Genomic DNA, 15,996 nt, shown 5'->3' on the forward strand with positions numbered 1-15,996 from the left:
CTGCTCTGTCCTGCAGAATTTCCTGGTTTGATCCATTCCTTAGACCCACAACTGGAGGAATTGTACTGCTTTGGTATCTATTGAGAAATCTGCAATAAGAAAAAGATTTTTCACAAGATAAAGTTAGTTACCTTTGGCAATACCTTTTCTGGTACAGACCCAAACTGTGGATTCCTCCCCCTCCTCCCTGTTTTCTGTGGAATGAACTCCTACACATTACTTAGGTTCCATTAATTGAAAGCATCTTCACTCTGTTGCATGTTGATTTTTATGAGCTCCACGTCCCCTGGTGCTGACAGAGTTCAGAAAGAAACTTATGCCAGAGCATGGAGGTGGCACACATTTAGGATAGCATATATCTACTATTCGTGGAAACGGCTTCGTCACCTTGCGATTATTGAAAAACGTTTTTCCTTGGATCGCTCCAACTTCCAGGAAAACTCTTGTGCAAGCCTTAATTGTAAGTCGTTTAGTCTATGGCAATGCTTTATTGGTGACTGCAAATGAGACTTTGTTGTCCAAACTACAAGTAGTACAGAATTTGACAGTCAGACTAGTTTGCAGTCTTCCATCCAGATCCTCTTCTGCTCCGATTCTGAACTCTTTGCACTGGTTACCTATCAGGGAAAAGGCTCATCTTTAAGATATGCTGTCTTACAGATAAGTCATTAAATGGGATTGCTCCTTCTTACCTGCAAAATAGGCTCAGAAAGCATAACCCGAACAGACTGTTAAGATGTAAAAACAAAGCCTTTTTGCAAATTCTGTAAATTTGCACTGTCAGATATGGCGGGAGATCGTTCTCCTATCTCGCTCCCTTGCACTGGAATAAACTACCGCTGCATATTCGATTATGCTCAGAATTTGGAAAGTTCAAACAACTTTTAAAAACATGGCTATTCTAGTCGATTGATCTAGCTCAGTTGATGTTGCTTGTCTGTATCAGATTAGCATCAAGACATATCTACAGGGATGAATAGTTTTGCACTATAATAAATGTAGTTAGCATAACATAACATAGGGGCTCCAATGCCAGGATGGGGCGTATCTATCGCAGAGCTGCACAGCGCCACCTACTGACCCACAAGAAAATTCCTACGGAAGTTTCTGGATCCAGTCTGACGCCTGGGGATATGATCACAAGGGGAGATATCTGCAGTTTTCTAGAGTCTCTACCAAAAAAGGAGTTACTGAAGTTAAGTAACTTGTTTGATCTGTATTTTTAAGGCCTCGCCCATCTCTATTTTTAAGAAAATTATCATGTGTTTTGGAATGGTGAGACTGCTTTTTACATTTGTTGAAATTTTTACCTTTCAAATTGATGATATTAATGACTAATTTTCATGGTCCAAGAGACACATTTTTTTTTACTGACTGGATCCTTTGTTTTAGCTCGTTTTACCTGCACCACTTATAGTGTGGAAAACCCTTTTTGTGTCAGGATGCATCTGGGTTAAAAATCAGTTACTAAACTGCTTTATAAAAATAAAATGCAGCAGTTTGGGCAATATGTTTTACATCCTCTCTAATACTATTTTCTTGCAGTTCTAATATTACTGATCTCTCAGCTGCACTGTTCATAACAGCTCTTTAGATTAACATACCTTACTTTCCTGAAAGAAATAAGAACAAGACAAACACATTTCTCCCTAAGCAGATATTAAATGTTTGTATAGGTTTGAGACCTTCACAAGCCACAAATAAAAGGTAAAATTAAATATTTTAGCATAAATAAATGAAGAAACACTAACTACTTACAGCTATATCTTAAAAATGGTCTATTGCCTTTACAACACTCAAGAAGACAGTAATCATTCAAATCCTTTCTACTTCATAAATGTTAATTCCTCTTTTTTGTAGACAATTAAGCCAAAGAAAGGCACCTGACACAAACATGGAACTTGGATTTGATGTTATTGCTTCATCTCTGGTGGACAAAACGCGATGTTGGAACCGTGAAGGTAAGGCTTAACATATGACCATCAGAATTTAGAAGAATGTAGTTGATAAAGAGGGCACAAGTTGTCCCAGGTTAGAGTCAGAGAGGAGAAGAAGGTCCAAGGTAGCAGCAGAAGTGTTCTGAAATGCTGATGTTTAGTCTGCAAACTCTGCAAAACCTAATGTGGTCTTTAGTATCACCCACAGAAGAATGTTATTATTCGAATAGTCAATCGGAAAGCTTTATTTGCAGGCATTAACTATCGATTTTGCCTACTCAGTAAGCTTTCTTCCAAGTCCTCGTCTTGGGTCGGCAAGCATTTTTTTCCTAGTACAATCTCTGTGCATAGCTCCTGCTCTATTCCTCTTTTCTCTTTCTGTTTATTTCTGGAGGATACTTCTTCCTACAGATTGCTCAACTCATGAATCTCCTCTAGGTGCCAGACTGGATCTGTAAAATTTGCAAAAGCTCCCCTGTACGGATAGGTGGCACCATTGTTCAAAGTTGACTCCTACTCCTCCTAGATATGAAGTCACAGAGCCATTTATGATGCCTCCTGGCACTATAACATCAGCTCTGTTGTCCTTATGCCATTTGACGTGGATCCAATGCACTCTCTTCTTAAGTTTTCTTCTGCTCTAAAGGTTTCTGTATTGCTCTCGATACTATTTCTGGCTGTTCAAACTCCTGTTCATCCTCTTTGACCTTTATAGCATGGACTCTGAGGCCAGATCCGGAGGGCTGACCAGGCTCATTTGCTGGACTTATATTTTGACACCTTTTATCTTTCCTGAACAGGGTCTGAGAAGGTCCTAGAGAGGCACAGATGGGCACATCCCTTACCTATCTAGCTTGATGACTTTTTCTTTGAGCATACTACAAAAGCTGTACAGGCAGGCTGACGGTTTTTGAAGAACTAGGTCACATGGGAGACATACTTAAGTTGATTGTTAACTATGCCATCATGCTGTCTGTGGTGCTAAAGGGGTGTGTCATGTCTTGGGATGTCCCCAAAACGTTTGAGGGGTACCTTCTGACCTTCCTCTACACACATGCACTGGTTTAGTGCATCTGCAATTGTATGTGTGGAGAGTGGGAAGGAGGTGTTCCTTCTGGTACTAAAGATAAGGGTTTCCCCAATTTTTTTCTTGGGAACTGTATACTAGTTCTGGCAGAAGGTCACCTCTGCTTGCATTGGCATAATGCCTAGTATGGCTTGTTCCTTGCACTTGTATTAGTAGTTCAGATCTTGCGTTTTTCTGCACTGGGTTGTTGTGCCGAGGCATATGGTTGGACGGATGATTCCTATTATGAGCTATAACCTTCGGTCACACCCTGTTGTTGTCTTGTTCTCCTACATGTTTTGTTTGGTTATAGCAAGATGATTCTCCACGTCGGTCTGTGGCATGCTTCTTGCCCATTCTAGGCTACCTTCCCAGTTCCTAGCCTCTTAGTAGAATCTGGTCTAGAAACTTTCCGAGACCCTCATGACTGTACTCTGCTAGGAGCCTGGACAATTGAAGTTCAGGGCTTCTGCATTATGTGATGGTAATGTTAAGCAGTGCAGTGAGATGTCTTGTTCCCAGACCAGCAGTTGCTTCTGATGTGGTCTTAGTTTAGTTCCATTGCCTCTGATCTCGGTTGATTTCTTCTCACTTGGGGGCAATTCAACTCACATCTTCGCCCTCTTCTTGTCCTCCACTTCACCTTCGGGAGGTTTGGCGCATTGGGCCTTCATGACTCAAGTCGTTTCTGGTCAGAGTTAGGTGGATGGTCCTACTGGTGTGTGATCGGCAACTCATGTTAGCTGGTTCCTCGTATTCCTCTTAGTTTCTTCATTTCTGTCTACTATTGCCCTTCAATCAGGGTCTTGAGCTATGTTCTGGTTATGCTTGCCTGTTTCTGCCCTGAGCAGATGCAAGTTGTTTTAATATAAAGACAACTCAACAAGAAAGAGAGCATAGTATGCATAATTCCACGGTTACTGGGGCATAGTGTACATCATATGTTTGTTAATAGTATCCAAAAAACAGTACATCTTCTATTTACATTGGAAAGCTCTTTTCTAGTAGAAGAACCCTGCAAAGTTGTACCATTCCCACTAAGCCCCAACTTCCCACTTAACCCAGTGGTATTTCCCACATCCCTCAATATAGTATGTAGTAGGGTGGGGCTATAGAATCGCGTATCCCACTGTTCATCAGATCTAACTTTTTCTCCATGGTTCGAGTGAGCTTGGATCCTCACTGTGTTTCCCCACTATGTTTTACATTATCAGTAAGTTCAAAGCTTTCAACCTCGGCGGTAGAGACAATGACAGGACTACCTACGAGAGGTGGATCAGCACAAGGCCCCAGACCATTTCAAAATCTGTTTTCCTATGTCTTTGTTGACAGTAAATTTTTCAATCACTATTGTCCGCAATACATGTTTATGTCATTGTGTTAGTGGGGGGGGGGGTTTATCGAGTGTGAGGCAACAATAAGTTTAGTTGTTCCCAAGCCGTTCCACTAGATTGTTCTTTTAAGGTCTGGTATTTCAAGGTGTATGTTCTCAATCCCAGTGAGACTGTGGGTATGTCCTTAGTGACAGGGTAACCCAGAATCCCCTTAAGGGCCTCTAGAATCTCAGACCAGAACTGAGAGAAATTGGTATAATCCCTCCAGATGTGTCTTGTACCATCTGTTGCATCGCAGCCTCTCCAGCATTTGGGGCTGACGTTGAGTTAGAATTTGTGTAAATTGGCTGGATAACGATACCAGTCTAAGGGCCTGATTAGGAGTTAAGGCGTTATTTATCGTCCCTGATAAATAATAATACTGGGGGGCACGTTATTTATCTGGTGCAACAAATAGCTCCTATTATGGAATAACATGCTGATTTTGGTGTTTAATATATTTTCGTAGACAAGGAAACCCAAAGGTATGTCAGGGACCATGGGTGTATTTAATTATAGAGGAACAGGCTGTCCCTTCCAACAAATTATTATTTAAAAATAAACATAGAAGTCAAATAGTTTCTGTGCCACCATTGCTTGAATGAAGTAATAACAGAATTGAATCAAAATGAAAAATAGTAAAATAAACCAGACACCATATACGTTGGGTAACACAACACAGACATTGGAAAAAAGTGACTAGAATAAACAATTACTGTGACATCTATTCTGGTACCCATGCTATTAAATAAACAAAAATAGGGTATTGTCATAGTCATGGTACTAAAGATCAACGATGTTTCGATCCCTTTTAAACAATCAGGGGAGCATCATCAGGACTAAATAATATATACGTGTAACAAGAATTGCCTGCGGAGCGAAGCCCACAGTGTGATAGCAGGGAAAGGAGCCCGTTATTAATAGCTAATAGCTGGGAGTGCCTGTTCAGGTGTGTGGACAATGGCACATCAAGTGAGTCACAACTCATTTTAGCTTGGAGAAGCAACTTTCTTCTTTCACACCACGTGGTCCAATTGGTTTACGAATGACACAAGCATTAACACTGCATTCCGTTTATTCTTTCTAGTTCATGTTTCCCCTCTTAGAAAACCTGGGCACAATCTTTTTCTTTCTTTGCGGTTATGAGAGTTACCAATGATGATATTGTGAGCAAACTAATAAGTACCACCAGCAGCTCCTTTGGTGATGCTTACGTGAGGTACTTTCTGACCTTTCACACCTTTTTTTCTGGTTTTGTTCATGAGATGGGACGATGTCCGGTGAGTTGACAAACCAGGTATGACTGGCATTCTGGCGAAGCCAGTCCTTGGCAGAGATAGCTTCAGACTGCCCCAAGGATTCTGAAATTGTATAGTGTTCATCCATAATCAGGTCTTTTTTTGTATGGTGACGGTCACTTTGCCTGTTCGGTGCTATAGGACTTTTTAGTCAATCCATATCGCAGCTCCACCTACAAGGAGGTATTGCATGGGTGTCTATTCTAAGGTAATAAATCTACTGCTTATATACCTTCTGTAATACCTTATCTGGTAGAGACTGTATCTAGCCCCAGTTTCCTTACCAATTCTTCCCGCTCTGCAAACTGAATGTAGAGTAAAGAGTTGGGCCATAGCTTAGTGCACCAGTGGTCAGTGTTCCTCGACACTCTATGCTTCTGGTGGGAAAGTTGCAAAAAGAAACTGACGCCAGTGCAATGGGATGGTGCCTATGTAGGCACTGCACACATCACTTCCAGTGCGGATGACGCCAATGAAGCCACGCAGAGCTGAACAATGCCACCTACCGGCACGCAGGGGTACTGCTCACTAAAAGTTTCCGAATCCAGTCTGACACCTGGGTAATATTTTAAGGTAAGGAATCTGCAGCTAGAAAGAGTCTCTACCAGATAAGGCTTTAACGAAGGTGAGTAACTTGTTGAACTGTTTAAAACCTATGGAAGCTGGATCTCCACTGAGTGTGCTGGATGCAGGGCCTGTGACTGTGAAAGGCCTACATTGTGTTGCAGTGACACTTCGGAGCAACAGTGAACAAGCTACAAAACCCCTGTAATAATTTGATGAGTATTTCTGCCTTATGCCTTGTTTGATTTCCCAGGGATATTATCCAAAGGAGGCACCTCTGCTAAAAAGTACAGCAAATCAACTGAGAAATCTGCCAAGGAAACAGAAATTACACAGGTTGAGAGGGCTCTAATGCATTCGATCATCATGATATACAATGACATAGATGAGAAGAGAGCTGCAATTGCTCTTATCTGGGAGAATGCAGGAGTTGGAGACAGCAGAAAATGCCAATGAAAAATCTTCCGCTGTTGAAGACCTGAGCTACTGCAACAGATTCTCCTGTTCATCACTTGCAAGCCTTTAAAAGTGGTGCAATAGAGGGGATTCTCGAATTAGATTAAAGACATGGGACTTTAACAACTTTAATTTTTGCTCCTCGTCTCCCTCATCATTTTAAATCTGACTGAACTATTAACAGCCAGGAATTAGTGCTTTAGTGAGTAATAATACTTAATTGAGTCTTGATGTGAATTACTCACAGGGAACCAATACACACTACCACATAAATTCAACTTTTTATGGAAACTCACCTCACCTCCCCTCTTAGATCATCCCAGAACCTGTTTATAAGGTGTGCTCCCTCCATTTGAATTAGTGATGCACAAGTGTTTCCTTCTCACAAAATATGTTATGTTGGATTGCTGCCTGATGCCCGTCTGACCTCAACCCTCTCTTGCTCCCATTGTCTGCTTTGGGTGGTAGCAGTGTTTTGCAAGCTGGCCTTGGTTATGCTTGATTCCTGCAAGAATATCACTTGCCTGAAGGAAGCTGATGATAGCGTATTGCTGTAGAGCCAGGTGAGCGTGGCTTGATGTGCAAGTAGATATGTATTGGGGTACTGCAGGTTTGCAATATTTTGTGCAGGAGGATTTTGGAGGTATCATGAGGGCTTTGGTGATGGGGGCAATGGGGTGTTGACTAGATTGTTTGCTCAAGATGGGTAGTCTGCAATTGAGGCTACTTGACATCCACTGTCTCCTACTCAATGAGGTAATTACCCAGGAGACAATACATAGAATGGTCAACCCAGACACCTGTTCTCACGGTCTCAATCTTGTTCCTCTCCTTTTGAGTAACAAGGGCCAAAGGGAACTGCATAGCCTTAATTCTTTCTTGTAAATGTGGTACCATACAACCAGTTTTGCCTCTCAACGGTTTGTGTAGATAAACTCCTTTTTACAGTATTTACCACCTGTCATTTATGGAGGCATTCTACAGAAACTGATGGGTGTTCCTGAACTCCTGTGTGAAGACCTAAGGGTACCCAGTCCACGCTCAGAGGGACACAATGATTACTGTGGAGGGCACACACACTGATTCCTGATCACTGATATAAAACAAATTGATTAGTCATCTTGGTCCCTAAGAAAGTTAGAGGACCATTTGAGTTACCATCAGTAAATTATCAATACAAATACAAATACAAATAATTTTGACATTTGTCTAAACTAAATGAATACAAGTAAAACGTTAGCACAAACTAGATTAAAGTGTATTGATTTATGAGAAATGTCTCTCCATTTACTGTTATATTAATGTCTGCGTTGAGTTGTCACTTGATTTATACTTTTATGTTTTCCTTTTGAAAGGAAGCGTGGAAGGAGGTTCAAGAGATGAGGTACGTCTCATTAACCTATTATTGTACGTGATCTGAGTCCTTTCTGAATGAGTGTCATCTCTATTTTCCACTAGGAACAGAGCGAGCAGTATGAATCCCTCTTCTGGAGATACAGTACCAATGTTATTTTTAAGTTAACTATGTCTCTTTGTTAATATCTCTGACAGTGGTAGCTTCCAGTAAGCAAGCAACACATACTTTTCTTGGTAGAACATTCATGCCGCTGATAGAATTTTATACTTGATACAGAACATCTGCACTTTTTACATGTGCAAATGTGAGCTCTAAAAACAAAGGCGAGTAAATTTATAGACAAGGGCATCTTAGTTCTTCTTAGCAATTTTAGTACTAGAGCCCTGACCTAGAGACTTGGACTACTATTTGAGAGCACAGCTTTATATGAGAAGTACTGCTGTCAGTATCACACAACAGGCGAGTACACAGTACACTCCAGCTCAAGGACTACTTCTGAGCTGATATGATTGTCCGTCTTCTGCAAACCTGCATCAGTGCAGATGAGTTCCCCTCAGGCACACTGCCTTGAGTGTCCCTTCTCAAAATCAGGAGTCCATCTTCTTATTCAGCCAGTAGCCACAGTCAAACCTGCTTTTTATCCCCCCCCCCACCCATGCACTCTTTGTGACTCAATGTAGGGGACGCCTCAGTCCAGACCTTCCGTTTCAGATCCATAGGACTTCCTGGCCAGACTACTTGGCCAGACTACCTCCCTCACTAGCCTCAAGAAGTGCTCTCTCCTAAGTGCTGCTGGCCGCAGGAGCCCTTCCTAGTCTGTAGCACCCAGCCTGTAGTTCCATATTGCTATGCCAAAGGACTACAACCCCTTATAGTCTTGTCCTGAGTAATCAGATGGGACCCCGCTGTATCTTGTGATGGGGAATCATTTAGTTCTTTTAGTTAAACTACAGATGTGACATGATGCATAGCTTGCAATTGAGAAACCGTGCGTGTGGTTTGATGCGTATACTTTGCTGACACAATGACATTTTAAAGGCTGATTTATGGCTTTTTTTTATTTATTTAGGAGATGCGTGTTGCTTTGGTGCATAAATCTGCCATAAGGATAGGTGCTTGTCTTTATGACAGGCTAATAGCTCTTTTACGTTCATGTGCAGTCATTTGTTTAACTTTGCTGTCACCATACTATATTGTTTGATTTACAGTAATTTTGTTCACAAAGTAAAGACTAGTGCACAATTAGGGGTTTTTAAAGATGCAAAGTAGATTTTGACCTTTTGTCAGAAGTTTCAGCTGTGTAATATGGGGCTATGCATGCCTTTTAAGTTCACCAGATACCAACAAAACGTCACCTTTTAACTCCTTTTCATAACACTCCTCTTCAAGGGTCCAGGCAGTTGTTCATAAAAACGGCCATTTTGTTTTTTTAGTAAGGGCACCATTTTTAATAATAAACTCTTATTTTGCTTCCCCTGAGCCGATTTTTTTATATTTCATGCTGTGGATTGTAATAAAAAAGCATCAACAATTTATTGCATGTAATGTAATAAAACACATATATCTAAAAAAATGCTTATTAATATCTGGACATGCATTGCTTCTCCTTAACAATGCTATGAAAGCGCCAATACCACCACTACTGATATTACTAATCCTACCAAAAATAATACTACCAATACCACCACCAGCATGAATTTTACCGCCAGTACTACCATCAGTAACACCACTGCAACCACCACCTGTTGGATTATCACTGATAATACTACAACCCTACTCCCACTGCTACCACCACCACCACCACCACCACCTAACTATCTATACCACCACCAAACAATAAATACCACCACTAATATCACTGTGAAGAATACCACTACTACTATCACCAGTAGCACCATCACCTAGACCACATTACTACTATCAATACCATGACTAATCTACCACCAGTATTACCATTGGCTTTAATGTACTATAGCATGGAAATACATTTTTGCATGTCTGTCTTATGTTTTCTTGTGGCTTTGTTAATGCTTATTGCTGTAGGAGGTGCTATTGTCAGAGAAACACTTGAAAAGTGGGTGTCCTCAAGATACTGGTGCAAAAGACACCTTTGCTTGCTCTGCAGTGAAACTAAATTACATTGCAAGGTCCTTTGATCGACACATCCATACCCTACAAAGATCCCTGTTATGATCAGAAGCATCTTATTCTCCCTGTTTACCAATAAAGACCATCACTGCGCAAAACAACCACTGAGCAATCTTCCCACAGCAAACCCAGCGACATCAAACCACTTTGACTCTGGTTGACTAAAGCCTAGAATCAATCACTAAATCAGGATTTATAAAGAACGGCTAATCACCCGATAGGGTTCCTAGGCACTTGTAGGTTCCAGAAGCCTATTCGAACAGCCAGGTCTTGAGGGCCTTTCGGAATTCCGGAAGTGAGGGGATACCGTATGCAATGTCGAGGGCACTACAATTTTTTTTAAAAGCGTTATACAAATGTTGATATCTGAACATACCATAATCAACAATAGATCTAATTTGAAGGCTTGCAGTAGTGACAGAAAATGATTGAGCGTTGCGATTCTACTACATCGAATCACAAAAACTGCATTAAATTGAAAATGCAATTTCAACAAAAATGCAATTGCAGTGTAACTATAGCAAACGCCTGGTGTTTGATGAAGGGCAAAAAAGGCAGTACCAACTTCAGGACCTCCCAGTGGCAATTTGTGCGCCATAAACGGGGGCCGCGAGTCACGAAGAATAGTTATAAATCTACTCCTGTGCACACGTGTAGATTTACAATTTGATACTATTCACAAAAGTTATCAGTGGTGCTTCTGGAGAGGTTTTTTTGGGGGCCGGAATTCCCCAATACGAAACTCTATTGGTAGTAAAGTCTAGGCTGGGGAAATACAGCACCTTTGTGCAATTCAAATGCTTTTCTTTGCTTTTTTTCCTCCACATCAAAATAATGTTTGCGGTGTGTAAACCCGTCCCCCAACAACCCGATTAAGGTTTGGGGTTGTTCTGTTTCCCTTTCCTGTGTGTAAAATTGATTTACTGCAGCCCTGAACTTATGTAAATTCCGGAGAATTCCCAGGGTCATGAAGGGGTCTGTGAATGCTCAAAAACTGATTTGTTTGTGGGCGTTCACAAAGTTACGAGGTGGAGAACGATTTGAATTGCCCACTCCCTGCCCATTTTTCCGAATTTACTGCTGCCTGTTACGCTGGGGTAGAGTCATCTTTTGTGACACACTAGCGGTTGTATTTCCGAATATAAAAGTAGTTTTATATCCAGACATGTTTTTATGGATCAGTTTCATAGTCTGCAGCAGTAGTAGTGGTTCTCTCAGTAGTAGTAATCTCTATTTTTTACTGTACCCCTAAATATTGCAGCAATACTACATCTCAGTATAATCCAGGATTTAGTGCAGAACTCTAAATGAACCCCAAAATGGCTTTGTTAAAACAACATGATGAAAAGCAGATGGAGCAAAGCTAACACATGCTATGCAACTGCAGCTTAGCTTACACTAAAGGACAAAAGGAGGGTGAGTACACACTGCCTCACCTCCCAGCACTCAGTTTGCCCCAATGCTTTATGGTAAATGCAGTGCTTGATAACATTTTCAGCATTGCTACCACCCCCAAATTTCACTTGTTGTTACTCTCTACTGAAGAACAAAAACCCTGAAACACGTGTCTAGAGATACACAGCACTAGTTGCTCCAGCAATTGTGAATACTAAAGGCTTTCAACTAAAGAGAGGGTTATCATGCACTGCATTTACCACAATGCATCTGGGCTAATTGTGCGCTGGTATGCCAGGCAAGTGTGCTCCCTCCTCCTTTTGTGATTAGCTCCTTGCTGAGTTGTTGGGCTGACGAGCTCTGGGATGCACCTTCGCTCTGTGAGTGCTATTAAACCTGATTCAACTGTGAGCAGATTTTCCAGCACCCTCAAATGTTACTTGTTGCTCTCTACAGAAGAAGGACAACAATCATGAAACACATGTCTAGAGATATTCAGCTCTGGTTGCACAAACAATGGTGAATACTAAAGACTTTCAACTAAAGTGAGAGTTATAATGTACTGCATTTACCACAATGCATCGTGATGAATTGTGCACTGGTATTTCATGCAGTGTACTCCCGCCTCCTTTTATACAAAAGAACATTTGCTTAAGCCTTCCCTGACGAAGGATAGAGGCCAGCCAGAATGCAGTCAGTTCTTTAAAGAGCTGCCTTCAGAATGCTATTCCACATGATTATTTGCAGCCAGCACAGCATATCACTTGAACTAGGGCTCGATGTCAAAGTAATGCATGACAGCCTGTACTAGCCACTCAGTCACATGCCACCTCCTTTCAGACTGCTAGGGTGGAGCACATGCCATTCTTTATTAATGTGTCATTTTGTAACACGTCAGCCTGCGTGGCCATGTGAAAAGGTGCACTCACTAAATTGTACCTTTGCAGCTGGAAAGAATGTGCGTGTGCATCCCTGTACTGAGACTGTAATATCTAGATCCTGTGCAAGTTTAGTCACTCCACACATCCGTAAGGTAGGCTTGGGCTAGCCGTGGATTGCTAGACAAATAATAACAGTTCACTGGTGTGAAAGGTCTGTACTGGTATGTAGATGACCAAACCGAGGTGGGGTTGAACTCACCCACGCATCCAACAAGATGAGCCATCCTCAGCGCCTGCTGTGTGTCCTAATCAACAGTGTAGGATTAACAAATTCATGCCACGTTCCAGAAGTAGTTTTATTGTTACAACGCATACGGTCAGCAGCTTCTGGATCCATTCGATGTGTAAAGGGCCACAGAATTCTGAGCCCAGCGAATGGGAGACTGCCGTAGATAGCCAAGGCAATGAAGATACACTACTTCCAAAGGTTTCAAAGTTTATTGATAGATCGAAAATATGATTTCATCATCAAGACATAAGCGATATAAAAAATACATTCTAAAACTCATAAAAATTAATTATGATAGATACATAAAACCCTGCAACTCCAGCAAATACACTAGACGTTATTAAAAGATTAAAATCCTACATTGGTTGCCACAGAACGCATAGATTCTCTCAAATTGAGCTAACAGTTTTTGCCTAATAAACCATGCCACATAAAGCAATTTAGATAGGGCAACCACAATCACGGCCGAGGAATCACTACTTATATATATGTAATGTTGAGACAAGGAACTGCATTGAAATGCAACTTAAATATTGCAAAAGATAATAAACTCACACTTATGATTGAATGATACAATGTGTTAATAATGCATGACTTTGATAATAATAGCCATTGCATAGAGCTTTTAGCATACTAAGATGTATTTTATGACCCTGTCCTGGGCATTGGGTACTAGAAGTGTTCTACTGGATTCCATTACTGCTTGTACTATTTGAAAATAACATTAAAAAGCATCATGGGATTCATTCATTCAGCCTATATTTGGTTTTTGTTTCTTAAAGACATTAAAATTAGACCAACATATTTATATTATCAAAATAACCGTGCATAACTATCTAATATATTGCATTAAAAATACAAAAGAAACAATAACAGTGTCAATAACTCCAGATAACAAGGTTATCACAGTAAGCCAAAGAAGTATAAGAACTTCAATATTGAACCCTTGCTAAAGACCTCACATGGTCATCACCTGTCCAATAACGTGCAACCATAAAGCGTGTGTGGGGGTCCGGTAACCACTGCAAATAAATAAAAGCAGGTCCAGCTTGTCTCAAGTTCTCTTTCTTTAGTAATGGAAAAAGACCATATTATGCCATTGTTTATAAAAGCAAAAACCAAAGGAAATGATGGACGGAGTGTTGAACATTGCAAGTACTCACCCCCAGTCAACTGATCTGGGTTTAATCCATCACCGTTCTTCAGCCCACTCTGCCACCCCAGTTCAGACATGGCCATATGCAAATCAGTCTGACCCTGTGCCTCATGGGAACAGTCCAGCCCGAACTGCCAGGCCATGTCTTCTCTGGACCGGAAACAAGCTTCCTGGGACCGGTTTCTGGCATTTCAGCCGTCTTCAGCCAGGCTTGCTTGAATCCAGTGGCAAAGTGAGCAAGGGACTCACGTCTGAGCATACCCTGCCAACTTATGGCGAACAAAGCAAAAACCAAAGGAAATGATGGACGGAGTGTTGAACATTGCAAGCACTCACCCCCAGTCAACTGATCTGGGTTTAATCCATCACCGTTCTTTAGCCCACTCTGCCACCCCAGTTCAGACATGGCCATATGCAAATCACCATAATCGGCATAAGTTGGCAGGGTATGCTCAGACGTGAGTCCCTTGCTCACTTTGCCACTGGATTCAAGCAAGCCTGGCTGAAGACGGCTGAAATGCCAGAAACTGGTCCTAGGAAGCTTGTTTCCGGTCCAGGGAAGACATGGCTTGGCAGTTCGGGCTGGACTGTTCCCATGAGGCACAGGGTCAGACTGATTTGCATATGGCCATGTCTGAACTGGGGTGGCAGAGTGGGCTAAAGAACGGTGATGGATTAAACCCAGATCAGTTGACTGGGGGTGAGTGCTTGCAATGTTCAACACTCCGTCCATCATTTCCTTTGGTTTTTGCATTGTTTATAAAAGCACACAATTTGATAAAAATGCATGTGTCTTGAGAAGAAATTAAATCCCAAGGACTGAGTGTTGAGGCATGCGACCAACTTTTAAGAATACCCTGAAGACTGCACCCAATTCATTCTAAAAGGGATCAGTAGAAAAGGAAGTAACTGTAAGCGACAAGTATCAGATACGGTTCCAACGAAGGTGGTATTTTCAGAAGGAGATAAGGTCTACAGGATGATTGATTCCATTCACCCTTTTCTCTGAGGGCGCACCAACATTTCGAAAAGGCCACGCTGGTCCACTGCAGATCTGCTTTACAATTGATTCTAGCGTAAGAAACCGGTCTGGATGACAGTGTTCCAGAAAAGAGGACCTAATAATATTGAGCTAATGAATTCCAAGGCGCTTTCCAGCCTGAGACAGTCCATACTAATTAACTAACTGATGAAGTGCCGTCTCAGGCTGAACCCAAACACAAAGCCAAAGTAAAAGTGGATGTAGTTTCATAAGATCAGCAATCTATCCCTGCCCCAACTCTTCATGGGAAATGTATGATGAACAGCTCTGAGGCAAGGTTAAAAGATTACTAAAAACCTTTTTACCCCAATGTGCAGATGGGTGGTATTGTTGTAACCGTAAATGTCAGAGCCATATAATGAAGTGGCAACACATTTAGCTTGATAAGTATTAATCATGGCTTACCCAGCCTCAAAGGGACGTCAAATACAGACGTCAAATACAGTTGCAATAGATGTGCATAATAATTGCCTTTTATTAGTTTGTAAGTAAGGCAATTTATTAGATGAGTCAAAATGTAAGAAAAGGATTGGACCTTACAAATAAGGCAACCCTTAATTTAAGAAACACTGAATTGAATCGATTTCGTGCCCACTATCATAGTGTGTGATTTAGTAAAATTGGTGCTTAACTCCAGACTGCCCATAAATAAAAAAAATTAATCAAGTAGTTGGGATCCATAACCTTTGAACGGCTAAAGCGGGAGTGCCCAAAGTATGCCCAAGAGGACAGATTATGGCTATTTGCATAAAACTGTTTATGTACAATTAATCTAAATGAACATCATTTAAATACTGGTTACTTTGAAAATCTGGTGTGGATTCGCCACTCCTGGGCCTATATTGGACACCCATGTCCTACAGTAAACCACATGTAAGGCACTTGACTCATAGCCACTTTTACCATAGTGTTTGACATCACAATATTCCAGTTGCTTTCTCGTGAATATTCTGAGAAAACCTTCTGGGAATATTTCATAGGCGCTGGAAGTAGGAGTGTGGGGGGTGCTGCAGCACTCCCATAATAATCATTCT

General features: G+C 41.3%; 1 protein-coding gene and 1 long non-coding RNA gene across 6 annotated transcripts in view; one reads left to right on the plus strand and one right to left on the minus strand.

Moving 5' to 3' along the window:
- Nucleotides 1-15,996, plus strand: part of WDPCP (WD repeat containing planar cell polarity effector) — a 2,309,940-nt gene that overhangs the window by 2,169,773 nt on the left and 124,171 nt on the right. For all 5 annotated transcript variants that reach the window (XM_085612555.1, XM_085612557.1, XM_085612554.1 and 2 more), the window contains 2 exons: nt 1,861-1,961; nt 8,050-8,078. In XM_085612555.1, coding sequence (XP_085468681.1) covers nt 1,861-1,961; nt 8,050-8,078 — 130 coding nt within the window. The remainder of the gene's footprint in view (nt 1-1,860; nt 1,962-8,049; nt 8,079-15,996) is intronic.
- The window catches only part of LOC146821559 (uncharacterized), a 451,662-nt gene that overhangs the window by 8,675 nt on the left and 426,991 nt on the right, over nt 1-15,996 (minus strand). The window lies entirely within an intron of this gene.

Source organism: Triturus cristatus, chromosome 6 (genome assembly GCF_964204655.1).
Source record: "Triturus cristatus chromosome 6, aTriCri1.1, whole genome shotgun sequence".
NCBI classification, from domain to species: domain Eukaryota; kingdom Metazoa; phylum Chordata; class Amphibia; order Caudata; family Salamandridae; genus Triturus; species Triturus cristatus.